Source organism: Aythya marila, assembly GCF_965140915.1.
Source record: "Aythya marila genome assembly, chromosome: 12".
In the NCBI taxonomy this organism is placed as follows: Eukaryota; Metazoa; Chordata; class Aves; order Anseriformes; family Anatidae; genus Aythya; species Aythya marila.
Window position 1 is genome coordinate 10507373 of NC_139053.1, and position 26064 is coordinate 10533436.

At 59.4% G+C, this 26064-nt stretch overlaps 3 protein-coding genes across 4 annotated transcripts; 1 reads left to right on the top strand and 2 right to left on the bottom strand.

The window, feature by feature from the left end:
* Positions 1–4990: 4990 nt before the first annotated feature.
* Positions 4991–10968, bottom strand: MMP15 (matrix metallopeptidase 15). The gene is made up of 10 exons (XM_082770376.1): positions 10641–10968; positions 9476–9624; positions 8979–9101; positions 8558–8865; positions 8201–8362; positions 7806–8029; positions 7501–7639; positions 7085–7235; positions 6703–6818; positions 4991–6354 (listed from the first exon to the last, which is right to left on the bottom strand). Exons 1-10 carry the CDS (start codon positions 10758–10760, stop codon positions 5894–5896), a joined length of 1953 nt encoding a protein of 650 aa, XP_082626502.1. The 5' UTR covers positions 10761–10968; the 3' UTR covers positions 4991–5893.
* A 360-nt stretch (positions 10969–11328) lies between these two features.
* USB1 (U6 snRNA biogenesis phosphodiesterase 1) lies at positions 11329–18064 on the bottom strand (the record flags this gene model as incomplete). Its single annotated transcript, XM_082770389.1, has 7 exons — positions 11329–13275; positions 13536–13619; positions 14268–14373; positions 16120–16173; positions 16756–16939; positions 17662–17822; positions 17949–18064. 7 exons carry the CDS (start codon positions 18062–18064, stop codon positions 13171–13173), a joined length of 810 nt encoding a protein of 269 aa, XP_082626515.1. The 3' UTR covers positions 11329–13170.
* A 177-nt stretch (positions 18065–18241) lies between these two features.
* Positions 18242–24643, top strand: ZNF319 (zinc finger protein 319). Of its 2 annotated transcripts, none has more exons than XM_082770001.1 (2): positions 18242–18857; positions 20526–24643. In XM_082770001.1, exon 2 carries the CDS (start codon positions 20914–20916, stop codon positions 22576–22578), a length of 1665 nt encoding a protein of 554 aa, XP_082626127.1. In that variant the 5' UTR covers positions 18242–18857; positions 20526–20913; the 3' UTR covers positions 22579–24643. The 2 variants fall into 2 exon arrangements, with proteins under 2 accessions (XP_082626127.1, XP_082626128.1); XM_082770002.1 differs by having other exon boundaries at positions 18242–18515.
* The last annotated feature ends 1421 nt before the right edge of the window (positions 24644–26064 follow it).

Below are 26064 nucleotides of genomic sequence, written 5' to 3' on the forward strand. Positions count from 1 at the left end.
GCATCCTTAAAGCGTCCCTTCCCGCAGGGCCTTGCTCAGGAGCACATTTGCAGAAGTTGCTCACACGGAACGGCTGCTGCCTTTCCTAGCCCGCTGGGCCCTCACTGCTGGCTGTCCCCTGTCCTTGGAGGATTTGGTCCTGCTCTTGGTGCCCAACCTTAATTGCATTAACACAGGCTGGGCTCCCCGGGTCCCCGAGCTGGCTGCCTCCCTCCGCAGAGGGATGCGATGGGCCCTGCTGCCAGTTCCTGTGCGGTCTCTAGCAGCTGTTCCAGTGTGTTCACCGGAATGAAGTCCTAGCCACAAGCCCTTACATCTATGTGGGCTCTGTGTATATATTTTTAATATGAAGGAGAATACTGAATCTTCCTGTTTATATGCTGTACGAGGTGGAGCATCATCAGATACTGTCCCTTTCCTGTAGGGGCAGATTGCGGTGGGTTTATAGAGTGCAGTTCAAGAATCATCCTATTTTAATCCTGCTCTCCCGTTGGAACTTTAACTATCCCATTGTTCTGAAGGCAAGGAAAGTCGGGATGTTCTTTCCCCTCCACACAGGAGAAGAGGATGCCGCTGGCAGACAGGCCAAAATACCACAGGAATCGCATCAGTAGTCACTTTCCAGAGTAGATGTGCATTAGCAAGGCTCCTGTGATGAAGGGTACGGCTTTTTACTGCTTGGGTTAAGGCTCTTGGCCCAGCTGGGATGCAATATCCCCCTATGTGGGAAGAGTGGATGCAGGAGGGATGCAGGTCCACAAACGGGAGCCTGCCCCGTGGATGGCTGCTGCAAGTGTGTTCTCCATGCAGAAGTGCACAGTGGGGTTTCCTGGGAAGGGTTTCTGCCCTTTGTGCTCTGTGGCCTGGGCAGAAGTCTTTGTGTCCAGCCCAGTGGAGCAGCAAGACACTGGTACAGGCTTCTGTCCCTGCTTCTGGCTCTGCCCTTGCTCTTTGTCCCCTTGCTGTTAAGGGATCCTGACATAAAGCACCAAGAGCAGGACCACATGCAGGGAGCCCTGCTCTGGAGTGTGCTGAGGTGTGGGACAGGAACCCTCGTGGGCTGGGCTGTCTCCTTGGCTCCTTGCCTTGCAGAGGAGTAAGTCTCATTTGCTTCTGATCATGGAGGTGGTATCCAGGAATCAAGAAGATCTGGGCCAAACTCATATTCTTGCCCTTTTTGCCTTCCTTTCGGTATCTTCCTGGAAGTCTTCTGCTAAATATTGCCCTCGCTACAGAGGGATTTTACCTCCAGCATGATACTAATCCTCTGCAGCTGTTGTTCAGTGTGGGTTGGGTGGTGCTGGAAGCAAGGGAAATATTTATCTTAAGTTTTGCCATTGGATACTGCCCAGGAAAAATGAATGGCCATACTGGGGGCTTTTGCCACTTCTGCACGCAGTGGGAGGTGACCTTCCTGCCATGTGCAGGAGGGGACTGAGCACTTCCCCGGTGAGCTGCACCAAGCAAGATTTTATTTGGATGAGGGAGCCCTGACAGCTACCCCCAGTACCGGATGGGGAAAGCCTTGGTGTCACTGGAGGTGAGAAGCTGATGGATGTGAAGTTGTGCTGAAACAAACCTGCGGGCTGTCTGCTTTGCTGTCACCTTGTGTGTTGCCCCCATGGCGACGTTCCTCCCTGTGAGATGAAGGCTCTGGCATTCTTCTGGCAGAGCCACCTTAGCACCACTGTGCGCCCCTGCCCAGGTAGCATCCCGAGCCACAGCCCTTCCTCACGGTGTGCTATGATCATAGCAAGTGGCTATGATGATTCCCTTGACTCCACAGCTCTTCCCTCCGTCCTCCTGCAGCAGCATTTCCTCTGGCCTTGAGGCAGGCTGTCAGTGCTTGGCGTGTCCTGGCCCCAGCTCTTCCTCTACGCTGAGCCCAGCTTCCTCTCTGCTTTCCGGGTCCTCTCCCTGCAGCACGCAGGGATCCCTGCCCCGGCTCTGCAGAGGAAGAGGAGGGTGGAGGCTCCTGCTGCAGAGGAGGAAGCACATCAGCCCCTGTGACAGCACTGAGCAGGCAGAAGCAAGTGCTCCCTCCCTGGGGCAGTGGGTGCTGCAAGGAGTCGCTCTGGGTGCTGCTGGCCGTGCTGGGGCTCCTCATGGCCATAGAGGTGGCCCCAAGTGTGCCTGGCCCCTGGCCGGGAAGGGGAACGGGGCAGGAGGAGCCACCCTGCCCTGTGCCCTGCAGCTACAGCCTCTGGTCCTGCCTGAGCCCCCAGGGCATTGCGGCAGGGGGATGTGTGTGCAGGACAGCTGAGGACAGCCTCATTGCCAGCCCTGCATCACCTCCTGCCCCTCCGCGGCGCAGAGCTGTGGGGGCCCCATCCCAGAGGACACCGAGTTGCGGGTCTTTTCCAGGTTGGGCTTCTCCAGGCTATTTTGGGAAGCTGGGACTGCCCAGTGGGGGTGTATCCTGGCAGGGCTCAGCTGAGCGGGACTCCACGCGAGCCATGGGAAGCTGCTGGGACAGGCGAGGTGCTGGGCTCCGACCGGGCCCTCGCTGGGGCTGAAGGGCATCCAGGGGTGCCCTGAGGGGCTTGTCTTATGGCTGGAGGGGCGCAGTCCCCACTGGGGGCATGCAGGGCAGAGCAGCAGCCAGCAGCGAGGAGCCTGAGCCCTGCCGAAATGCTGGAGGTTGTCTCTGGCAGGTCCCTGGCTGCTGTCAGCAAGCGTTTCCAGATGGCCCCAGGCTCCTGGCACCAGCTCCTCTGCAGCATCCGGGGAAAACTGGGGGTGGGAAGTGACGTCCCAGCTGGCCTACACAGGACGGCCCCGGCCCCTGTTCCCACACGGCTCCTTCCCCTCTCAGCCTGCTCCCAGGCCTCGTCCTCCCCTGCTGCCCCTGCCCCAGCAGCGAGGAGCTGCCCCTGGCTGAGGCAGGGCCACCTACAGAAGAGGACGGGCATCCTCCGCCAGCTCCGGGCATCTCGGGGTGCCAGGTGCTGGGCTCCCCCCGCACCCTGCTCCCTTACAAATCCTCAGCACCCCCGGGGGAGCACAGCTGCCGTGGGAAACACACCCACCGTGGGAGCTGCAGCTGTGCTGACCTCCGGCGCTGTCTCGGTGGGGGCGGCGAGTCCCAGCCGCATGTCACCTTTTGGCCGGGCTCGCCCTTTTGTAGCCCCCCAGTTTGGAGCAGGCTGGGCCCACCCGTGGCTCCACAGAGCCCCCCCCAGGTGCGGCACCAGCAGTGGGTCCACAGAGGGCAGTAAGAAATGCATTTGTGTTGTGGGATTTTTTTTTCCTCCTTGTGTTTCCTGGGCCAGAGCTAAATCAGGCAGCGTGGCCTCAGGGGGCTTCCCATCCCTCCCCCCGCCCCCCAAATCTGGAGGAAACGAAGGTTAAAACCTAATAAAAAGGGAGCAAATCTCCAGGATGGCCTGGCAGGTGAAAATCAACAGCACAAAGCCACCTGGAAGCGTGATCCCCCCGTGTGTCAGCATTTCCTTGTCCCCCGTGGGGCCATGTCCCCGCGTCCCCCAGCGAGCCGTGGCGGGGAGGGCCGGGGGCTGGGTGTCCCCTGCCGTGGGGCTCCCTGGTGCCAGGGCTGGCAGCGTGGGGCAGCGGGGTGGGAGCTAGCAGCCGTCCCGTCCCGTCCCGTCCTTCCCTTTTAAAGCAATTAGCGGCGCTGGGAGCTGGCTGCAGCCCGGCCCGGGCACCCTGCCAGCAGCCCCAGGCCCGGAAGCGGGGGCGCGGGCTGGGGGCTGGTGACAGGGACGGGTTTGTCTCCGTCGCTGGGCCGGGGGCACAAAGGCTTCGTGTCCCCCCTGCTGCTTGTGACTGAGGGGGAAGGGGGAAGGGGAGGTTCCCTCTGGGGATGTCGGGGGTATGGAAGAGTGGCTGGAGCCCTGGGGGAAGCGGGGTGGGAATGGTGGCTGCTCCCTGCCCCCTGTCAGAGACACCCGCACCCGTTGAGAGGGGAAACTGAGGCAGGGCAGGCCCCATGCGGCCCCATCTCACTGTGGGGTCAGGGAGGGTGCAGGACTCCTGAGGGCCAGAGGTGGGATGGGGGACACGAATTGGGGTCTGCACCCAGGGGGCAGCCCAGCCCCTCGCCCCTGTTAGCACCAGGTCAGGCTGCCTCGGGTACGGTGCTGTGGTGTGGGTCTGACCCCACGGCCCCCCAGGGCAGCAGCCCAGGCCCCCCAGCTCCTGGCCAAGCCAGCGAGGTGCAGCCACCACGGCCATGGGCATCGCCTGCCTCAGCTCCTGCCTGCCCACAGCCGCCCTCATGAGTAACGTTTTTCCCTGGAAAACAAAATATAAATAAATAAACCCTACGCTAGGATCTAATCTCTCCCACTCCCAAGCTCATTCCTCTGATCTCCGCAGCTCCTCCAGCTTTCATCTTCCCTGAGGAGAAGCTGCCGTGTCCCGGGGAGCAGCCAGCAGGACGCGGCCGGCCCCGTTCCCACAAGAAAAGCCCCGGGCCTGCATGGGGACGGGGGAAGCACAGCACCACTGACCCGTCCCCCCCCCGAGCACCCCTGCAGCCCTCGGCCCCACCAGCCAGGCCCTGTTGAACAAGGCAGGCTGTGTTCCCACGGGGCCAGCCCGGCGAGGCCGCCTTGGCTGCAGAGCCCGTGAAAGGCGGCTCTGTCCTGCTGCCAGCAGCCCCCTCAGAAAAGCAGCCCCCGGGCAGCAGGGCCACAAGGGGCAGGTGCAGCCGGGGGGCACGGGGAGCCCTGGTCGGGGCTGGGGGCAATGTGGGAGCCCCCCCCTTTTGGTGCAGGCTGGGGGTCCCAGCCCGCTGCTCCCCTCTCCTCCCCCTGCCCTGACACTGCCCCACAGCCCCCAGCCCAGCCCCACAGATGCCTAGGAAGGTGGCACCCTTGAGTGAGCATCTTACCGCCCCACACCTGCTGAACACCTCATAGGGAAAGCCGCTTTGACTCCTGCCCCCCGTCCCTCCATCCCCATCCCCATCCCCATCCCCATCCCCATCCCATAGCCCCCCCAGGAAGGACAGCACCATGGCTCTCCTCGCACCCAACCCATTTAATACAAGTACAAGGCACCCCTGCCCGCGGGGCCAGGGGAGGCTGGCACCCCAGGAAGGGGAGCACACGCCCCGAGGGCTTCGTCCTGCAGCAGCAGGGACCTGGGCTGATATCCGAAGCGGGAGGAAGGGACCGAGCTGAGCCAAGGGGGTTGCGGAGGCAGCACCCCGCTCCTCACACCAGCCAAAGACCCTACGGGAAGGGAGCCTGGCCTGGCACCTGCCTTCCGTGTTGGGTTTCCCGAGCTCCGTGCTATCTTTAGGCACTGCGTCCCCCCCCCCCCCCAGGCTGTGGAAGGGAGCGTGGCCGTGCTCAGCCCTCCCTTCCCCTCACTGCCAGGCCACAGGTCCCAGCGGCTCCACGGCCACTTGCTGCCAAGAGCTGCCTGCTGGGGGACTGGGCATGCAGTGCCGGGCACACTCCCACCTCTCCTACCACTCCCACAGGCACTGTCCACAACTCAGCAGCTGGATGCACGCTGGGGAATGCAGACCTGCCAGGGCAGAGGCACAGGGCGATGGGGGACACCCTCCTCTGGAGCAGCCTGAGCTGCTGGCAAGGGTGTCGTGAGGGAGGGGGGCACCCCACCAGCCTGCGGGACATGGGTTCTGTCCAGCCCTGCTGCCCCCAGCGCCTCAGACATCCTCCAGCCCCAGACCAGGTGTGGAACCGGGTTGCGCAGACAACGGGGGGGCTCAGGGACACCCCTCACCCTAGGCTGGGGCAGGTGGGGATCCCCCTTCTGGGGCTGGGGACACCAAGCAGCGGCAGTGCACGGGGGCTAGGGGGGAGTGGGACAAACCTCTGGGTATAAATAGGCTGCTGGGGAGGGGCAGGGCAGGCTCGTCGTTAGCACCATGGTGGCAGAGGGTGGGGGAAGATGGGGGTCAGACCCACTCCTGCAAGGAGCGCTTGCAGTACAAGAGCATTCGGGGCGTGCCCTTCCTCTGCATCTGCACGATGACGTAGATGAGGCCGAGGATGCAGAGCAGCAGCACCAGCAGCACCAGCACCATCACGACGCTCATGGTGCGTGTGTACTCGTCAATCTGCACCACCACGTCCACGTCCCCGCCCTGCTTGCGGCCGCCCTCGCTGTAATCCTCCTCATCCTCCTCTTCCTCCTCCTCATCCTCCTCGCCTTCGGACCGCCCACCAGGGTTCTCATCCCCATCGGGGTTGAAGGGAGGCTGGTCGACGTCAGGCCACCGGGGGTTGGGGTCTGGGACCAGCTCCACCTGGCAGCCCATGAAGTCCCGCAGGATGGATTTGGGATAGCCCGGCTCCGTTTTGAGTCGCTCGTTGTCGAACTTCCAGTACTTTGTGCCTCTGTAGAAGTACGTTGAAGCTGGGGAAGGAGAAAGAGACGGAGGTGAGGGGTGAGAGGCTGGAGTCCCCTGCCAGGCACAGCACACGGCCGGCCTGCAGGTTGCAGCGTTTGCTTCAGGATCTGCAAAACAGGGGAAACAGCCCTTTGGGAAGGGCTAGCTGGGCAGCTCCTGGGCTCCTCCCAGCTCCCACGTGATGGAGAAGAGCAAAAAGAGCAGAGAAAGGTGGCCTCTGTTCCCATCCGACCTCTGCAGCACCCCGCTGTGCCCACACGACCATGCTCTCTGGCCCCCTGCTGCTGGAGGGGCCGGTAGCTGCCGAGAGAGGAGCCCGCATCCCCCCTCACCCCCTCTTCTCCTCTACTTACAGGCATCTGAGCTGAGGAAGGCACCCTTGGGCGAGGGAGGGATGCCCACCCAGACCGAGATGGGCTTGGGGTACCCGGGGTCCACCGAGCGCGTGTCCTCGTTGAAGCGCCAGTATCTGTGGGAGGCAGAGGGACCTGGTGAGCTGGCAGCGGGCATGGACACTGCCCCCATCCCACAGCTGCGGACAGCACAGGGGGCTCTGGCCCCACTTTTTCCCCCATCAGCTCAACAGACCCCCTGTAGGAAGCCATTTGCCAACAGCTCAGCCTCCCACCTCCACCCAGCCCACACCATCCCCGCTCCAGACAGGAGAACAGGGGCACGGGGCAGGGGATGACAGCGGGGGGATGACCCTGGAGCCCCAGCGAGGGCAGCACGTACCTGTCCCCACGGAAGAAGAAGGTGTGCCCCGTGGGCTCCCACCAGACCGCCGTGTCGATGCTGTCGTAGGGGATGCCCTGCCCGTAGGTGGCCAGCGGCTGCGGGTACCCAGCCTCCAGGTTGGCTTCTCGGAAGAGCCAGTACCGGTCACCTGGGTGGGAAGGAAAGGGAGAAGGGAAATGAGGCTGCAAAACAGCTGGTGCAGCGTGCATGCATCCCAGGAGGGGTTGTGATACCTGTGGCCACCCCAGCCCTTGGCCAGAAGCCTTAGGGACTGGACAGCAGCTCTAGGCAGCAGCTCTTTGCAACTGCAAAGCCAGGCAGACTGCACAGGTGCTTTGGGAGGGGACCAAGAGACCTGAGAGCACACCAGGCCACGATGTGGCAGCACACTACACCCCAGCCACGCCGCTCACCTTTAAAGAAGACAAATCTGCCGTCGTGCCTCTCGTAGGCAGCGTCGATATCCCCGGGCAGGCCCCGCCAGAAGTGCCCGATGGGCATGGGGTAGTTGTCCAGCACCCGGTTGTGCCGCACCCTCCAGAACCACCGGCCCTGTTGGGAAGCAGGGTGTCAGCAGGGTGTCAGCAGGGTGTCAGCAGGGCACACGGGGACAGAGCTCTGTGCTCGGGCACATGGGGCCAGGGCACCATCGTCTCATTAGGGCCTTCCAGAGACCTCCAGAGCAGATAAAGGGCAGGAAGGGGGTCCTGGCAGGTACCTTAAACACAAACATCTCCCCCCGCAGCACCGCCACCGTGTCGAAGTTCCCATCGCAGATGTCGGGGCCGTACTGGTCAGGTCGCTCTGGGCTGCCAGGTTTGGGGGGCCGCTCTGGTTTCCCTGGTGGACGAGGCCTTGGGGGTCTCTGGTCCGGCCTGCCAGGTCTTCGGGGCGTCACGGTGGGCAAGGGCTTGGTGGGCTGAGGGAGCCTATCTGCGGTACCTGGGCAGGGGAGGGGAGAGAACGGATGGAGAGCTTGCAAACCAACACTGTCAGCGCCTCCTTCCCCCCGCTCCCAGGCCAGGCACAGGTCCAAGACCATGCACCCAGCTTCCAGCTGGTGAAACACCCCTGTCCCTCTGCCCAGTCCTCGTCCCAGCTGTGTGTCCTCACCGTACAGCTGTTGGATGCCCCTGAGGTCATCCTCAGGCAGCTGGAAGTTCTCCGTGTCCATCCACTGGTAGAAGGGGGCCATGATAGCACTGGGGTTGCTGGAATGTTCCAGGCCCAGCGAGTGCCCCAGCTCGTGCACGGCCACCAGGAAAAGGTTGTTCCCTGCAGGGAAAGGCACTGTCAGCAAGGTGGCATGGGGCATCCCTGTGGCAAGGACGCTCTGCCATGGGACCAGAGCAATCTGCGTCACCCCCAGAGGAAATGCTCTGTCTGCCCTGCAGGCACACATCACCCAGGCACAACCAAACCCTGCCTTCTCCAACCACCTTGCCACCCCAGCCCCCTGCATCGGCTCACCAGACACATCCGTGTTCTCCAGCGTCCAGGGCTCATCCGAGTCGAAGTGCGTGTCCCCACCCATCCCCGGGCCGGGGAAATAGGCATGAGCCAAAAATCCCCCGACGCCATCGAAAGGGGAACTGTCCCCGTGGAAGCCGGAGGCAAAAAGCACCATGATGTCAGCCTCCTTCTTGCGCTTCTGACGGATGTCCTCGTACGGCACCTCCTGGAAGACGAGCGGCGTGGCCTGCTCCCACACGCGGAAGGCTTGGCGGATGGCCTCGTACGAGTGGTACCGGCCCAGCTTCTCCGTGTAGTTCTGGATGCTGGGGGCACAGAGCAGGGCCTCAGTCAGGCTCAACCCACTGCAACCCTGGCCCAAAGGGTCTGCAGCAAACCCTAAGCCTGAAAAAGCTGCCGCGTGCTGATCGCTGGGTACCTGAAGGTGAGATGGCTCTGGCTCCAGCGCCGCCCCGTGAGCGCGTACCTCTTCCGCCGCATGTTGGACTTCATCTGGACCCCAAACTGGTCTGGGACCCCGCAGCGGGGACGCTTCATCCACCTGCCAGGAGGGCATCAAGTGAGGGCTCAGCGCACCACCCGGAGAAATTACGGCCACCGCAGCCAGCGAGGGGAGCTGCAGGCGTGGCAGGGAGACATGGGTCCCATGGGAGGCAGCACCCACACCGCTGGGTGCATATGCAGGCAGGGCGCAGGCAAGCTGAGCTTTCCATAGCCTGCAGGGGCTCACTGCCAGCAGAAGATGACAGCAGTGGCATGAGCACAAAAAGCAGATCAGACATCTCCATCGCTCTGGGAAAGGGAACTTGTGGTCAGCCAGAGGCTGATCCCCGCTAAAGGCGCTCGGGAAGAGGTGAGCCAGAAAGTCAAGCTCCTTTCTGCAAGAGCAAGAGAGCAGCTCGTGGAGGAACTCACATTTTGGTCTCCTCATCCAGGACACCAGTGACGGTGATCCCGTAGAACTTCTGCATCTCCGAGAGGGCTGAGGAGAAGATCTGAGCAGAGCGCATGGTGGACATCTGCCTGCTGGACTGGGGCAGGTAGCCATACAGCCGCAGCCACGCCTGCGAGAGGAAAACAAGCATCAGGCTGGCAGGCGGGGAGGAGGAAGCCTTCCTTGCGCTGCTGTCAGCCCCAATGGGAGCTGCCCCAGAACAAAAAGCTCCTCGAGACGCCAGCCATGTGTACACCCGATGGGCCTGGACCACCAGTCCCAGGAGCACCGCTCCTGCAGCTCTGCTGTCCCCATCTGCTGCTGCCTCCACGTGTGCTGGCCTCACCGGGGCAGCCTCGCCAGTCTCTGAAGGATCACGGCTGCGCTCGGGGATGCTCTGTGGGGAGCACTGCACCCGGGCAGGATGTGAGGCTGGCAGAGAGCACAGGGCAGGGCGCGAAGGGGCAGATCTGAGGGGCTGCTGGCCCTACCTGCTGCAGCACAAGGGACACAGCACTCTCCATATAACTCTCCCTGAGGCCAGAAGGGGCCAAATCACCGCAGCAGGCGCACCCCCGACATGGGGCCCTGACCCCAAGCCCCGCACCATCACTTCTGGGCCGCAGCCCAGGTGCCGCAGGGGCGAGCGGCGAGCGAGCCAGGAGCGAGCAGCGGGGAAATGGAAATGGTGCAGCTGGGCCCAGCCCTCGCCCGGGGCTGGGCAGGCGCGGGCAGGATCCCTGCTCTGCTCCTACCTCCCTGGGAGCCAGCGCTTTTGTCCCTGCGCTCAGCTTGCGGGGAGAGGCGAGGCCGCTGGCATGACCTGCCAGGAGCCGGGGGGAGCCTCACGGGGGGCTCAGCACCCCCAGGGGCTGCAGACAGGAGGGTGAAGGCGAGGATGGGGGCAGTGCCCTGTGCTTGGGGCCGTTCCCGTGCCCCCCAGCACCGCTCACCCCCAGCAGAGCAGCGGGGACAGCGAGGCGCTGGGCTCAGCGGCTGCAGGGAGCATCTCTGGATCCCCGAGCTGCCCCCGCCGCCCTTTGGGGTCACAGCGGTGCCACCCGGGGGGGAGCCACCCTAAAAGCCCAAATCCCCGAGCCGCAGCACCCCACCCCGACCCCCTTTCTCCCGTTTTCCCCCGCTCACCTCGGCGTTGACCTCTCCGCCCGTGGCCGCCCCCAGCAGCAGCAGCAGCACCAGCAGCAGCAGCAGCAGGGCCGGGAGGCTCCCGCCCGCCCCGCGGGGGGCACCACCGCCGGCCGCCATCCCGGGCCGAGCCGTGCCGAGCCGGGCCGGGCCGGGCCGAGCTGCCCGAGCTACGCCGCCCTCATGGGCCGTGCCCGGGTCGCCGCGGGGGCTGCGCGGAGCTGCATGGGCGGCGCTGCCGGGGCCGTGCGGGGCCGTGCGGGGGGCTCAGGCCGGCGGAGCGCAGCCCATGTGCCTCGGCTCGGCTCGGCTCGGCTCGGCCAGGCGCGGGGCGGTGCTGAACGGAGCGAGGCGGAGCCGGGCCGAGCCCCCCCCCACCGCCTCCCGGCCCCCGGGCGCCCCCCGCTGCTCCTCGCCCGCGGTCCCGGACTTTGGCCCCGCGGTGGTTTCGGTGCCGGCGTTTGCCCGAGCGGGTTTCGGGCAGGCCGGCTCCGTGGGCGCACCGGGAGCCACCCTTGGGTGCTGCCCGAGGGTGGGAGGGGAGGGGTGACCCCAGCCAGCACCCCTGGGGGGGCAGCAGGGCCGGCGGCTGCAGCTGCTCGCTGGGCACTGACCTCTCCCCGCTGAGCTCAAACCACACAGAGAGCAGGAGGGGGGTGGCGGGAGCCAAGTTTCGGTGGAAGGCTCCAAGTCTTTTTATTTATTTATTTATTTATTTATGTTTTAAAGGGGAAAAGCAAAACAAACGGGCAAAAAACCAACTTGGGGCATAATCACTCAAAGTCGGTGCATATCCCTATCCCAGAAGCTGACTAACTAAAGACGGGGTCTGGATAAAAAGGGGGAAGGGGCACGCTGGAAGCAGCAGTGAGCAGCGCAGCACTCTGCCAAATACCCGGGCCAGATGCGCATCCCGAGGGGACCACTGGTGTGCCGTGCCCCCCTGGAGTGAGGTCCTGACTGCCTCAAATTCAGCTCCCCCGGGCATCTTCACAGGCTGCACAGCCGATGTGCTGAGCCACACAGAGCAGAGGCTTGGGCAAACAAGTGCTGGGACCCTCAGCTGGCAGCGCCAAAAACAAAACCCAAAAACAACATGCAGCGGAGGGAGAAGAACGAAGGGGGGAGGGTTGTTCCATTTTATCTGAACAATGCATTGAATTTGCTGCTTCTCCCTCGCCGTCCCCCCAGGAATTCCATTAATTTGAAAACCAGATATTGCAGGGGAGTTGGCAGACAAAGACCTGCACTGAGACAGAAGCTCCAATGGCTGTGAGGGCCCCGAGCTTCCTTGTGTACAAGTGGAAGGAGAGTGCTACACCCAGCTCACGGCAGGCCTTGCAGACACGGCCTCATTTGAAGTCTGCGGGAGCCGCTGGAGCTGGGCACTCCTGAAATTGAACAGCTCAAATACACCACAGAAGCAGTTTTACGACACGAGGAGACAGATTTTACCGTCAGAAGCAGCCTCGCAGTTTTTCATCAGACAAATGTGAAATGAAAGATTGAGGGCAGCACACGAGCATCTCGCTCTGAATACCTAAGAGGCTGCAGCAGACCTTCCCGCAGGACAAAGGACAAGAAAGGAGCTTCTCTCAAGGGACAAAGTCCAGCCCACAGTCAACAGGATCATCGCTGCTCCGACGGTGTTGTTTTCACGGGAAAGTGCGTGTGTGTGCCACTCCTTGTCTTGCTCACCAGCAGGCACCGCCTTTCCAGCTCAGTCACGATATGAGAGCCGACACTGCCCTCTCTCGGGCTCGCCCTAGGATGGCAGCCAGCTTCTGACGGGCAGCTGCCCTCCAGAATGGTCCTTTTGACATACACGAGCTTAAAACAAAGTCGTTTTAAAACCAGCCCGACGCCACGCTGGGTTAGCGCTGAAACACGAGGGGGTTCCAGCCTCTCTGCCGAGATTTAACCTTTTGGCTGTTTGGTGTAAGAACCTGGTACTGTAATTTTTCTGTAGAGACAGCAACAGCGTGAGATGGACACAGAACACGACCCGTGAACTCCGGGCTGGGTTACGGTGGGGAGATGCTCTGGTGCAAGAGCCTAGCTCTGCATCCTTGCCTCTTGCTTTTCAGAACGAGGGACTCTGAGCTCAGCAGTCGGCATGCTCCAAGCCTCCTGACAAGAAGTTGGTGCTATTTCCAACCGTGTGAGACATACTTCCTTTAGCAAGAGCTTCCCACGCTACCTTCTTTCTCTTTAACATAAGGCATCCATGGCTTTGATATACATACATATATATATTAAAAATCAGCCACCGTGGGATGGTTGGAACCACCAGTGCTGACTGAAGCACATCCTAGCTGCTGACAGCACGCTGCTGTAGGAAATCTGCTACACACACACATTTCTTCAGCCAGAAACTCAAACCTGGAAGTTTGATACCACAAACTCCCCAGAGCTGCTGAGCAGACAAGAACGTGGGAGGTGTGTGACAGCTTCCACCGCTTAGAGCTGTGCTGGAGAACAGTTCTTTGTTGAAATGCAGGGTCTTCAGGGCTCTCAAACCTACCAGGCCCTACCTCAAGGGGAAGGAGAAGAATTTGTTCCCTGACTTGCAGCGGATTTGCTCCCATTGGACACGCAGAACGAGCGCTGAGTCCTCAAACCTGTCCACAATGTCCTGGAAAACACAGGCAGAAGGCAGGAGTCAGTACAGGGAAGGTGGACAGGGCAGTTCCCAGAAGATGGAGTCAGCAGCTGCTTCTCCGAACCAAGTCAGAGATGAGTTTGTGGCTGGCAGCTTCTGACTTCCTTCAAGAAGATGGTTTAGCTCATTGTCCCCACAAAAAGTTTATCTTCTTCTAATCCAGCAGAGTTTACCTCAGAAAAACAACTCCCCCTCTGCTCTTCCCCTCCTCTCTGCCTGGTGTGGGGACATACCTGGAGCTCCTGCAGACACTGCCCCTCCAGGCTGCCAGTCAGGTCCCCAACACACCAGGCCAAGCTGATATGGAACGATGGGTCCTGAAGATAAAACACGGATCAGATTGCAAGAACAGAAGGTGGCTTTGCTCAGTGCAGGGAGCCACAGGGGGATATTTGGTACGGTGCTGCCCTGCCTGTGATCTCTGAGCACTTCCAGAGACAGAGAAATCAGGGTTTGGTCCTTCAAAATCTAATCCTGTCCCCAGAGTTAGTGCCAAGCAAACCTGATGCCCCAGGAAACTGCCTGAGGAGGAGGCACAAGCATCTCCTCAGTCCCACAGTACTCATCCCATGCCCCACTCAATCCACTAGGACAATCAGGGATTGTCCTCCAGTCCTACACAATGGGATTGTCCCTGCTGTGTCTGTGATGTGCTCTCTCAACTGCAGGCACCTTACTCAGCCCCCCGCAGAAGCCCAATTCCCAGAAGCTACTCAGCAGTTAACATCTTTACTCTCCTGGACAGGACAGGAAACAAAACTTACACTAATCCCATTCTCAGCAAGATCCTGTTCAGGGTGTTAACGGTGAATGTCACTGACTAGCCCATGGGAGACCACTTCAGAGTCTAACCTCACCATTCCCAAATATTTGGGGTTGAACATTTCATGGACTAGCAGCCCCCCAACCCTCACAGGGACCCAGCCAGCATCTCCAGACCAGCAGGGAAATGCAATACACCTCACCTTGTAGAATGTGGGGAGGTCAAATTCCTCCATAACTTTGTCCACCTCTGAGACCAGTTCCAGCAGCTGGAAATGCCCAGCGGAGACCTCCAATCCAATGAAGGTCCTGAACAAAGACAAGGAGAGAGCGCACACACCCTGTCATGCTGCAGAAAGCACAGCCAGAAGCATGCTAACCATGTATTCCTACCAGGCAAAGTTCCTAGCCCTTTTTCAAAGCAGAAAAAAAAAAAGATAATCTGAGAAATGCTAGGCTTTAGCATTCAAGCACACTGACTATTCTGAAAAAAAAAAGCCATAAACACGTGGCAACAGGGAGAAAACTGGAGAAGCAGGACTGGATCACTGAATCATAGAATGGCTGAGGTTGGAAGGGACCTCTGGAGATCATCTGGTCCTATCCCCCTGCCAAGCAGGATCACCTAGAGCACGTTGCACAGGGTCACGTCCAGGCAGGTTTTGAGTATCTCCAGAGAAGGAGACTCCACAACATCTCTTGGCAGCCTGTTCCAGTGCTCTGTGACCCTCACAGTAAAGAAATGCCCCCTCATATTCAGCCATAACTTCCTGTGTTTCAGTTTGTGTCCATTGCCTCTCGTCCTGTCGCTGGGCACAACTGAAATGAGTCTGGTTCCATCTTGTTGGCACCTTCCCTTCAGATATTTATATGTATTGATGAGATCTCCCCTCAGTTTTCTCTTCTCCAAGCTAAACAGGCCCAGCTCTCAGCAGATGATACATAATGCAGGCTTACTAGATGAACTCAGCACCTTTTGAGACATGACAATTCGTTTTCCAGGCAAAGGACACACTTGATGGGGGTATTTCATCAGAGCACTGAACACTACGCCCTGTTCAGTAGTTACATTAAAGAAAATGTAAGTTGCTACAGTTGTACAGTGGGATAGGAAGTGGCTAGGAGGCACCAGCTGTGAACAGCACAAATGGGGAAGTACAAAGCTGGAGAGACTTGACAAAGAGGTTCCTCCTCAAGGACCGTCTTGGTGATACTTTCTGTATGCCTGGGCCTGATGGCACGGGAGGCCTGGAGGACAAATATCACTCAGGAGCTGCTTCCATCCGCCCCTGACTAACGTGCTTTGCCATTCCCATTAGATTTAGCAACATTTCATAATTGTAATCACCTTTCTTTTAATGTGCTTTGACATTTAAACTACTTAATTGTGTTAAACTGGAATTGGCACTATCAGGGTTCTGAGCTGACACGCAGGTGAATTAGCACGCTCAGAGCTATTTGTCTCCAGCCCTTTGAAGGCTTGCACTGCAATTTCGTGATCAGCATAAGCTGGCACTGCTGCCAAAAGAGGTGGCCCCCACTCTGCCTGCCCCAGGCTGCTCATTCCCCCTCACCCACTCCCTGAGCTGGCATGAGGATCTGTGAAACCACAGAGCAAACCAGATCGGAGATGGCGATGCACTGGGCTGCCTCCGCTGGCAGCACTGTCTGCTCCAGCTGATGTGAAGCTGCAGCATTAGTCTAACCCCAGCAAAAAGGCCTGCCTCGGGTCACGTTGTGAACACATCTCTTCTCCTCTCGTAAGAAGACTGAAATTCTGCAGCCTGAGGTTCAGTCACCACAGAGAATAATAGCTCGCAGAGAATCAATATTGAAGCTGAAAAATTATGCACCCCGGAGCGCTCCTAGAAGTGGCTGAGCAAAGATATGAAACCTCAGTCAAAGAGGTGGTAAGATGGGGAGATTGCATTCTGGTCCTCCACACGACTGCCTGCAGCAACTGCCACAGCACAGGACAGGCAGCGCCACGCTTCCCATCCACAAACCACCTCACCCAGCCTTCTCCCCAGGCAGGCTGCTCCAGTGCTCGCTCACCTGGTTTTGTTCTGGTTGGTATACACTTTCATTTGGTTAGCTACACAGAAGAACCTGAAATAAGAAAGACGCTTTTTCAGATAGGAAAGAAAAACAAACAAACAGTTACAGAATTACAGCTACAGTTACAGATTTACAGATACAGAATTTCTACCAAGCTGTGGAAAGACAAAGGCAAACACTTGCTCCAGTCAGACTGAGCTGGTGCAACTGGAACCTTTCTGGGCTTAAAATAATCCATTTCCCACCAGTGTTTTCAGCCTTCTGAAGCTCAGGCAGAAAAAAAAAAAAAAAAGCACTAAAACATCTGATCCTTGGTGGGTATCTCAGCCAGATGCAAGCAATGAAGCCAGAAGTGAATATCCACTGTTTATAGGACAGCACAGCTCTGGCCTTGTCCTTGAAAGTGGAGTCCTTGCAGGCCACAGCAATATCGCCTGCACAAATGTGGCTGGCCTGCTGATTTGTGTGGTGCTGGATCCCAGGGCAGATGGCAAACTCCCCAGGCTTTACTCGTGCAGCACCAGCTCCCAGAGAGAAGACTTACTGGGCGGATGCTGATGAAGCAGAGACCAGACCAAGCGCAAGGAAAGGAACAGATGCACAGGAGCTCCTGTGAGGCTCAGCTGCTCCTACCTGTCATAGGAGGCCAGGCGCTCCTTGAGGGACTGGACAAAGGGGTTTATCCAGTGGTAGCGCAGCACCACGCTCTGTGAGAGACTGATGTGGAACTCTTCCATGGCAGTGAGTGAGGAGACGTAGGTTCGAGCATGGGACACCATGAGGTCCAGCAACTCCAGGAATTCCTCCTGGACTTTGTCTGCAAAGCAAATGGCAGCACAGTCAGCGCCAGCTCCCTCCCCACAGCATCAGCCACAGATCTCGGGGACAGGGAGGAACTAGCACTAGCACTGCTATTCCTTACTCCAGTAAGGGGCCAGTGCTGTGACCACTGCTCCTACCAGACCACGGACAGACCAGGAGGAGACTAGGTAAAAACCCATCTACCCGTCCATGCTCTGTATCTCTTTTTTTAACAGTCTGCTCTTCTCCTGCCCTTCCATTAGAGGCCTTGGCACTGTGAGCAAAGATGACTGGACTTGCTAACCCAGCAGTCACTCCAGCTCATGGCGAGAGCCATAGGTCTCTCCATCCCCCTCCTGATCCCTACAGACCTTGTGTGCATTTGTGGAAAAGGCTGCTGTGCTCAGTGCAATGGGCGAGCACATTTAATGACAGGCTGAGAAATAGCACTTTGTGCTGGGCAGAGATGCCTGCCCATTACAAGGCTGCTGCTCGCTGACAGCTTGCAGAGGGAGGCACAATTGCATGATTGTATGATTCCATGATGTTTTGGGGATGACACATGTTTTCACAGCCCAGTCTTACCTGCACCCCAGCTCCTAAACTAGACACACACAGACTCTCAGGGCCTTTCGGGCCTTACCTGACCGGCTGGAACCCGTGCCCAGCACTGACAGCCCCTCTCCCCAGGGCTCCCTGCCCTCCCCGTGCCCACCCCCGCTCAGGCAGTTTACCTACAGGGCAAGTAGACGTGGGTGGCCCAATTGCCCCGCTCGTGGGGGAAGCAGCGCACACGCCCGCCGTGCTTGGCTCTGTCCTCCGCACCCCTCTCCTCCTCCTCCTGCTCCCTGAACATGGCCAGCACGCACTCGGGGACGGGCAGCCGGGCTCGGGCCGTGCTGCGGGGAGGGAAGAAGCGGCGCTCAGCACCCGCACCCTCCGCCGGGCCCCGGCCAAGGCTCGGCAGGGACCGGCTGCGGGGCGAGGGCCTCCCCGGGGACCTGCCAAAGCGCTGCGGCACCCACCTGGCCCGGGGGGAGCCCCGCGGGGAGCCCCGGGGGGAGGCTCGGTCCCCGCCGCCCTTCCTCCCCCCTTCCTCCTCCTCCTCGGAGCTGCTGTACCCCACCAGCGCAGCCCTCATGGCGCTGGGGGGCGGCGCTGCGAGGCTCCCTCCCTCCTCCCCTTCCCTCCCCTTCCCTTCCTTTCCCTTCCTCCCTCCGAGCCCCAGCAGCGGCCCCGACCCCCCCGCCGCGGCCGGGAGGCGCTGTTGGCGGCGCGGCCCGGCAGGGGGCAGCCGCCCGGCCCGGCCCGCTCCTCCTCCTCCTCCTCCTCCTCCTCCTCCTCCTCCGCGGCCGGCCCGCTCCTCAGCCCGGCCGCCCGCCGCCCAGCCCGGCCCGGCTCGGCCCGGCCCGCGGTACCGGCGGCGGCGGAGGCAGCAGCGGGCGGCCGCCCCTCCCCCCCCCAGCCTCTCTACCCGGGCTCCCCCCCACCCCCGGCGGCAGCCGCGGCTACGCCAGCCCGGGGATCGGGCGGAGCGCGTAGGCCGCGGCCCCGCCCGCAGCGAGCGGGCTGACAGGGGCCTCCCGCCGCAGGTGAGGGGCCCGGCGGCCGCCACCACCGCCTCCTCCTCCTCCCTTTGTGTGGGTCTCGGAGGGCTCCGGGCGGCGCCGGGGCCGCCTCGGGCCGGGCTCGGGAGCCGCGGCCCCATGGGGAGAGGCGAGGGGCGGCGGGGGCCCGGCCGCGGGCTGAGGCTGAGCCTGAGCCTGAGGTTGAGGCTGGGGCCCGAGCCGCTGCTGCAGTTTGAAAGTACCTCTCCTGCGCCGGGTGCTCGCCTCGGATGGTTGCCGCTTCGTACCTCCCCCGGAGGGATGAGTTAGCCGCCGAGCGGGCGCTGCTGGCGAGGTTGTCGGTGTAGAGCGCTTGGCTTGGAACAGGTTGGTGCTGCTGCTTCGCTGCTGGGGGTGTCTGAGCGTCTCCTGGCCGTCAGGTTGGCAGCACGGAGGCTCTGGGGTGCTGGCCCCGCTCCTGTGGTGGTGCAGGTGTTGGGGTCAGCGTGGTCCAGCGGGGGGGGTTGGTGGCTGCTGTGTGTGGTGGGGTGCGGGGCTTTTTGTCTCCTCTTCTAGGTGCTGCCGCTGCCAAAGCGCTCCCATCGTGTCAGACGGCAAGGTGAGCCTCGGAGGACCGAGATGGGAGATCCTGGTGGGAAACCGTGTCCTGGCAGGTGGAGCATCGGGGTGTTTTACTGCCTGGGTCTGTGCTGGAGGACACAGTAACTCAGTGTCCCTGCAGGCAGAAGCGTGCACCACTGCTGCCTGAACCTTGAGGCGTAGTGGCCTGCTGCCTGAACCTTGAAGCCTCAGCTGAGTACAGGGGCAGATGGAGATCATTAGAAGCTATTTTCTCAGGCACCCACTGAGCTTAAAATAAAACAACCCCCTTCCCAGAAGACCGAGGTTTCTACTTGTGCTGGCTGGAGGCAGGTTGTTGTACACAGAAGTGGGTATGTTCCTGAGGGAGTAAGGGACTGTGGCCTGGGGTGCGAGCTACAGCTTCTTACCAAGGCCTGGATGCATCTTGAGGTGTTTTGGCATGGTTCATACCTGCTGCTCACTTGCGGATTTAACTCTTCTTAAGTTGACATCATGTTTTATTGGACACCTCCAGAGAGACCAAAACTTTCCCTGTGATGCCTTAGAGCCAGGGAGCGTGGCTGACAGAAGTTCTTGTGCTCTGGTGTAGTTATTCCACGCTTCGGTAGAAGGTTCAGCCAAACAATTGCTTTAATGCTTCTTTTATCTTCGTGGGGAGCGCTGTGCATGAGACCTGTGGGTTCTGTGTTTTGTCTGCAGGTAGGATAATGCTGAGGGCAAACCTTTCCATGAGCTCTCTGGTTCTTCCTAGTCTATACTTGCCACAGGTAGAGGGGGGAACCTCATGATACATCCCTCCTCTGATGGTTCATGTGCCTGATGGTGGAGCTTCATGAGGAGTTTGGGAACTGGAAGAGCTGAGCAGTGAATGTGTTCATCCTGTTAGAGCTACCCCAGCAGATGTTTGGGAGCCTCCTGTCGAGCATTTTGGTCACGCTGTACCTTGCATGTTTCTCAGAAAGAAAATGTTTTTATGCAAAAAAAAAAAAATATCTAAAAACATGAGTAGAAATTGTAACTAGGAAGCTCCTGCTGCTGTCCCTAGGCAAGGTGGCTGTCACAGAAGAGCTGCTCGGTCAGGGAGGCTCAGGCAGGAACTGGTGATGTGTCACCAGATGCTCTCAGCCAGTGCCCCAAGCGGGCTGGGAAGGTGGGTGACCATGGAGCACGGAGTACTGGGCTGCCAGCACTGACAGAGGCTGCTTCTTCGCTGCTTCACCGCTCAAACATGTGTTTGGGTTGACCAGGCAGAGCCCATCCCTTTCCATGTGGAGCAGGCCTGGCTTTTCTGCCAGCAGCCTGCAGTGCTCCGGCTCTGGTTAGCTCCCCTGTGCTGTTCCCCAGGTCGCCTTGCAGGGCTGCGGGAGAGTTTGCAAAGTGAGCCGGGAGTGGGCCTTGAGAGCTGTCTGTCTGTCCTCCAAGACCTGATGTGAATTATCTTCTTCCTTGCAGAGAGCGCTGGTCCCTGGGCTGCACCTCTCGGCCTTCCCAAATGTGACATATCACAACCAGCACAGAAAAGGGCCTCCTCTTGTCTTCAAGGCACTTCCTTCTACCTTCCTTTCTTTTGTCCAAAAATAAATAAATAAATAAAGTGAAACGGAGAAACAGAACATGTAGTTCACAAAGAACTTTGGCTGGTCTAAAGAGGAGCCTGTGGCATCTCAGCCTCGCTGCCTCCTAAGGTCCTGGCTGTGTGCTGGATTTCCTATCCTCGATTTCAGGATCAGCGACGGGGAATCAGGATCGTGGATCATTTCAATTTTTATTTTGTACTTGAACCCTTTCAACCGAGAAGCTGAAGCTGTCACTGCTAAAACCCTGTTTCTTTTTCCCAAGCATGTCAGAAAGCTGGCAGCAGCAACAGCAGCAACCACAGCAGCCGCCGCCGCCGCCGCAGCAGCACCACGCTGGGGCAGCCACCCTCCCGGAGCATTCCATCCCACCCAGCACTGCGGACAACCCTCTGGGCTGTGCCGTCTACGGCATCCTGCTCCAGCCCGACCCGAGCCTGCAGCACCACCAGCACGCCCCGCTCCAGGCCGGAGAGCCGTCCCACAAGTGCGGGGTGTGTGGCCATGACCTCACGCACCTCTCCAACCCCCACGAGCATCAGTGTCTGCCGGGCCATGACCGCTCTTTCCAGTGTACGCAGTGTCTGAAGATCTTCCACCAGGCCACCGACCTGCTGGAACACCAGTGCATCCAGGTGGAGCAGAAGCCCTTTGTGTGCGGGGTGTGCAAGATGGGCTTCTCTCTGCTCACTTCGCTGGCGCAGCACCACAATGTCCACAACGGCAACGCCATGAAGTGCTCTATCTGTGAGAAGACCTACAAGCCTCCCGAGGCGGAGCATTCCCAGCCTCTGGATCCCTCGGAGAAGCCCTACAGCTGCTCCATCTGCCAGAAAACCTTCAAGCACCTCTCGGAGCTGTCCCGGCACGAGCGCATCCACACGGGTGAGAAGCCCTACAAGTGCACCCTGTGCGACAAGAGCTTCAGCCAGTCGTCCCACCTGGTGCACCACAAACGGACGCACAGCTCGGAGCGGCCCTACAAGTGCACGGTGTGCGAGAAGACCTTCAAGCACCGCTCCCACTTGGTGCGCCACATGTACGCGCACTCGGGGGAGCACCTCTTCAAGTGCAACGTCTGCGAGCTGCACTTCAAGGAGTCGTCGGAGCTGCTGCAGCACCCCTGCACGCCCAGCGGGGAGCGGCCCTTCCGCTGCGGCGAGTGCCAGAAGGCCTTCAAGCGCCCCTCGGACCTGCGGCAGCACGAGCGCACGCACAGCGAGGAGCGGCCCTTCAAGTGCGACCTCTGCCAGATGAGCTTCAAGCAGCAGTACGCGCTCATGCGCCATCGCCGCACGCACAAGGCGGAGGAGCCCTTCAAGTGCAACCTGTGCGAGAAGGGCTTCGTGCAGCCCTCGCACTTGGTGTACCACCAGCACGTGCACGGCATAGAGAACCTCTTCAAGTGCAACGTGTGCCAGAAGGGCTTTAACCAGTCCTCGGAGCTGCTGCGGCACAAGTGCGTGCAGAACGCCGAGCGGCCCTTCAAGTGCGCGGTGTGCAACAAGTCCTACAAGCGGGCCTCGGCTCTGCAGAAGCACCAGCTGGCCCACTGCACGGAGAAGCCGCTCAAGTGCACGCTCTGCGAGAGACGTTTCTTCTCCTCCTCCGAGTTCGTGCAGCACCGCTGCGACCCGGCCCGTGAGAAGCCCCTCAAGTGCCCCGACTGTGAAAAGCGGTTCAAGTATGCCTCGGACCTGCAGCGCCACCGGCGCGTGCACACGGGTGAGAAGCCCTACAAGTGCCCCTCCTGCGAGAAGGCCTTCAAGCAGCGTGAGCACCTCAACAAGCACCACAGCGTGCACGCCCGGGAGCAGCAGTACAAGTGCATGTGGTGCGGGGAGCGGTTCCTGGACCTGGGCCTGCTCCAGGAGCACAGTGTCCAGCACACGGCTGAGGGCGCCTACCAGGTGGCTGCCTGCTTGCCGTGAGCCTTCTGCCCTTCGATGGCTTTCAGCTTGCATGTGATGCTCCCAAGCCTTGGCCTCCCCTTCCCTCTCCTCAGTTGTAGGTGGCCTCCAGGGAGCCGCGGGAGAAGGGGGAGGAACAGTGGGCAGCCAGGTAAATTTTCCTCTGGCCTCTGTGGTCGAGAAACCCCTGTGCTGCAGGTGGGTTGTGGCTGACGTGAAAAGCTCAGAGGGTGGAGAGGAAAGGAGGGAGGCGGGGAGAGGAAACAACGCCTGCAGTTGCCTGGTGCCCCCCGGACTGTAGTTCACGCCGTACCCGGAGTTCCAGTGCTGGGAGCTGGCGGGTGTGAGCTGGGCTGCCCCCCGCGCATAGCAGCCCTTCGCACGCGGCCTCTTTCCGCTGTCCTGCCTGGTCAGGCCAGCGGAGAGGGCTGGGTGACTCCTTCTGGAGAGTGCTTGGGAACAAGGCAGAGGCAGCCCTCCCTCCTCCCCGCGTACGCTGCTTGCTGAGGAAATAGCAGGTGTCCACCGCTGGGATCTCCCAGCTCCGTTAGTCCAAGCTCAGCTGAGTGACTTGAGAGGACCCTTTCAGATCATTGGCATTTACTGACTGCCTCGATCTCCCCTGCTCTCCCTCTTTCTAGACTGTAGAAAGGGAAAAGCCATGGGGCCGCGCAGCTCCAAAATGCACTTTGGCATCGCTGCTTCTGCAGTCGCTGGCTGGCACGCTCGGGAAGTGTTTGGAGCAAGCCTGCTGGCACCCCATCCCCGCAGCAGCGAGGGGAGGGTACCAAGTGCCACGTGCTGCTGGGGAGCGTGGCGAGGAGAGTCCCGTGCTGGTGCTCCTGGCCAGGAGCCCGGCATTGACGTGTCTATTCGTGAGGGACTTCACTCTGCTGGGAAGAAATACCTCCAGCCTCCAGGCCCCTTCCCTCCTTGTGCTGCTTGGGCCACGGGCATGCCCCCAGGGGTCAGGCAAAGGGATGTCCCAGCAACACAAACACTAAGGGGCCAGGTGAACACTACCAATAACTTACAGCGTTAGAAATGGTCTCAGCCATCCCTGAGGGTAGCCTGTGTGGTGTGCTGGGGCGCCTGATTTGCTAAGGGGAGCCAGTTCTGTCCAGAGCAAGTTGGGAGGATCCTTCCCGGCCTGTGGGGTCAGCTCCGTGGGAAGGGGAAGGCTAGCAGTGGGTGAAGGAGGAGTGTATTTCTACCCTCTTGCAGAAGTCCTGTTTTACCCCTTCACTCTTTCTTTACCTCTTCTGTATTTTTCAGATTTTGCACAGTTCTTGTAAACATCACTTAAAAATAAATTTCCCCTAGCAAGGTTGATGCAGCCTCAGGTGTTTTCCTCTGCAGGATTTTTTGGCTTCCCGCAACCAAGAGGCCCATTACATGCCCGTTAGATGCCCTCAAGGTTGAGGCATGCTTAGTAGTTGCTCACCAGCCTTCCCCTCTGCATCTCTGGAGATGCTAGGGTATTAAATCCCCGTTTACTGCAGCTGACCCAGCTTGAGCGGGAGGTTGGAGGAGATGGTCTCCAGAGGTCCCCACCAACCACAGCCTCTCCGTGATCTTGGCTGGCCGTCATGCGAGGAGGAGTGTTTTGGCTAGCTGTGGTAAGTGAACAGCAGCCAACAAATTGCCCTTGTGCTGTGCCGCTGATTAGAGTAAGTTTTAAAAACATACCCACAGCAGGTCCAAACACGTTAGCCTCGCGCAGCTGGGCTGTGCCTGCTTTGCTGATAGAGGACACTAAGCTAAAAGGTGGAGCCAGGCTTTCTGTTCCACTTCCAGCACTGAGGAGGAACGGAGCAGGAACGTGCGTTTCCATGGGGGCCGGGACAGTTCAGTGACAGGTCTGACCCTGGGGCTGTCTTCTTCGTGTGCTTTAAGGAGTTTAAAACAAACCTTGCTCTCTGCTGCCCAAGGAAGAGGGACCGATGTTCATCTTACTTCGTGCTGCCTCAAAGATGTAGAACTTCCTACCGAGTTTTCTGTCTGCATTTTTTTGTTTGTTTTTCTTTTTGCCTTTTTTTTTAAAGCAGTTTGTTAATGTTCATTAAAGAAATACCGTATAGTTTAACTTGATGTCATACTGGATTTTTTTATTTTTTTTTAACAAAAAGACGTAGTAACTTGGATTTTTAAAGAACTCTTTGGTTCTAGGTAGCTTTTTTTTTTTTTTTCTTTTGCTATTTAACATATTGGAAGTTCAGTGTATGCGTAAGTGTAGGAGTAAAAATTAATCGGAGGCAGGCTCAGCCTGTCTTTAGAGAAGGGCTTGGTGGTGATGGAGGCCTCCCTGGCTGAGGCTCAGGTCCTGGGCCAGGAAACCGAAGCCTGAGTTCCTGAAATGTGGTCACCATTGACAGCTCCAAAACCAAAACCAGAAGTGTGCTCGTTCCTTGGAGACCCAGAAGGAGCAGCTAGCCCCCCTGACCCAGCTCATGAATTAATGAGTGAAAATCTACAGCTAAAGGTAGTCGAGGATCTGTCTCTGGACTTGCTCCGGTGGTGGGAGCGGTGCCTTTGTTTTCTTCCCCCCCTGAGGCCTGAGTGCCCTTGCAGCAGCTGCAGGATCCCATCCCCTTGGTCCCAGTGCTCCCAGGGACCACTGCCCTGTGACTGCTCAAACCCAGTGGGAGGCTGTGGCAGCACCAGCAACGGCTTCATCCGCAAGCCCTGGTTCAGGTGGGAAGGGGGATGGACGGATGGATGGATATTGTTGCCCCTCCACTGGCTGGCAGGCAGCTGAATGGCTGTTGGTAGCCTCGAGTATATTTTTCCAACTAAACAATCTCCTTAGAAGCTGTAAATTCGTACTGTTGGGCTGGGGGAGCAGGTTAATCTCCATTGCTGTGCCTTGAGGTCATGTTTTTTGTTTGTTTTTTTTGGGGTGAGAAGTGATGAGACCGCATGAGCAGCCGGGAGGAGGCAAGGCAGGTGCCCCCAGGGCATCACTCTGCAGAGGGTTTCTGTTAACTGCTGGGGTCTCCTTTTCAAACCAAAGAGCAGTTGTGTCCAAAGCCTCTTTGGAGTAAACCAGGCTTCTACTCTGTGTCTGTGTTGTGCTTCAGTCCTGATGTTTATTTCCAGAGACTTTTGGGCTGCTCTGCACCGCCTCTGCTTGGCTTCACGTGGCACTCATCGACCTGCAGTGCCTGCCCGAGGCACCGCTCCGGAGCTGACACTGTCAGCCCAGGGCTCTGCGCTCCTGTGTCTGCAGGACCTGCCTGCCAGCCTCCAAGGATGCCATAGGGCAACCTTCAGGTTGCTCCTGAATGGCATCTTCGAGTGGATGTTCGCCAACTTCTGGTCTCCCCAGGGGAAGGCAGGTGGCTTGAGCGTAGGGCACTTTTGGGGAGGTGGCAGGGAGCTGGGTTAGGTTGGCTAAAGGCTGCAAGGATGTGTCCCAGAGATAAATCCCCTCTGTGGCTGCTGTTCCTGTGGCTTCACACTCCCCAGGAAGAATGCAGTCTGGTACCCGTGTTTTTTTTCCAATCT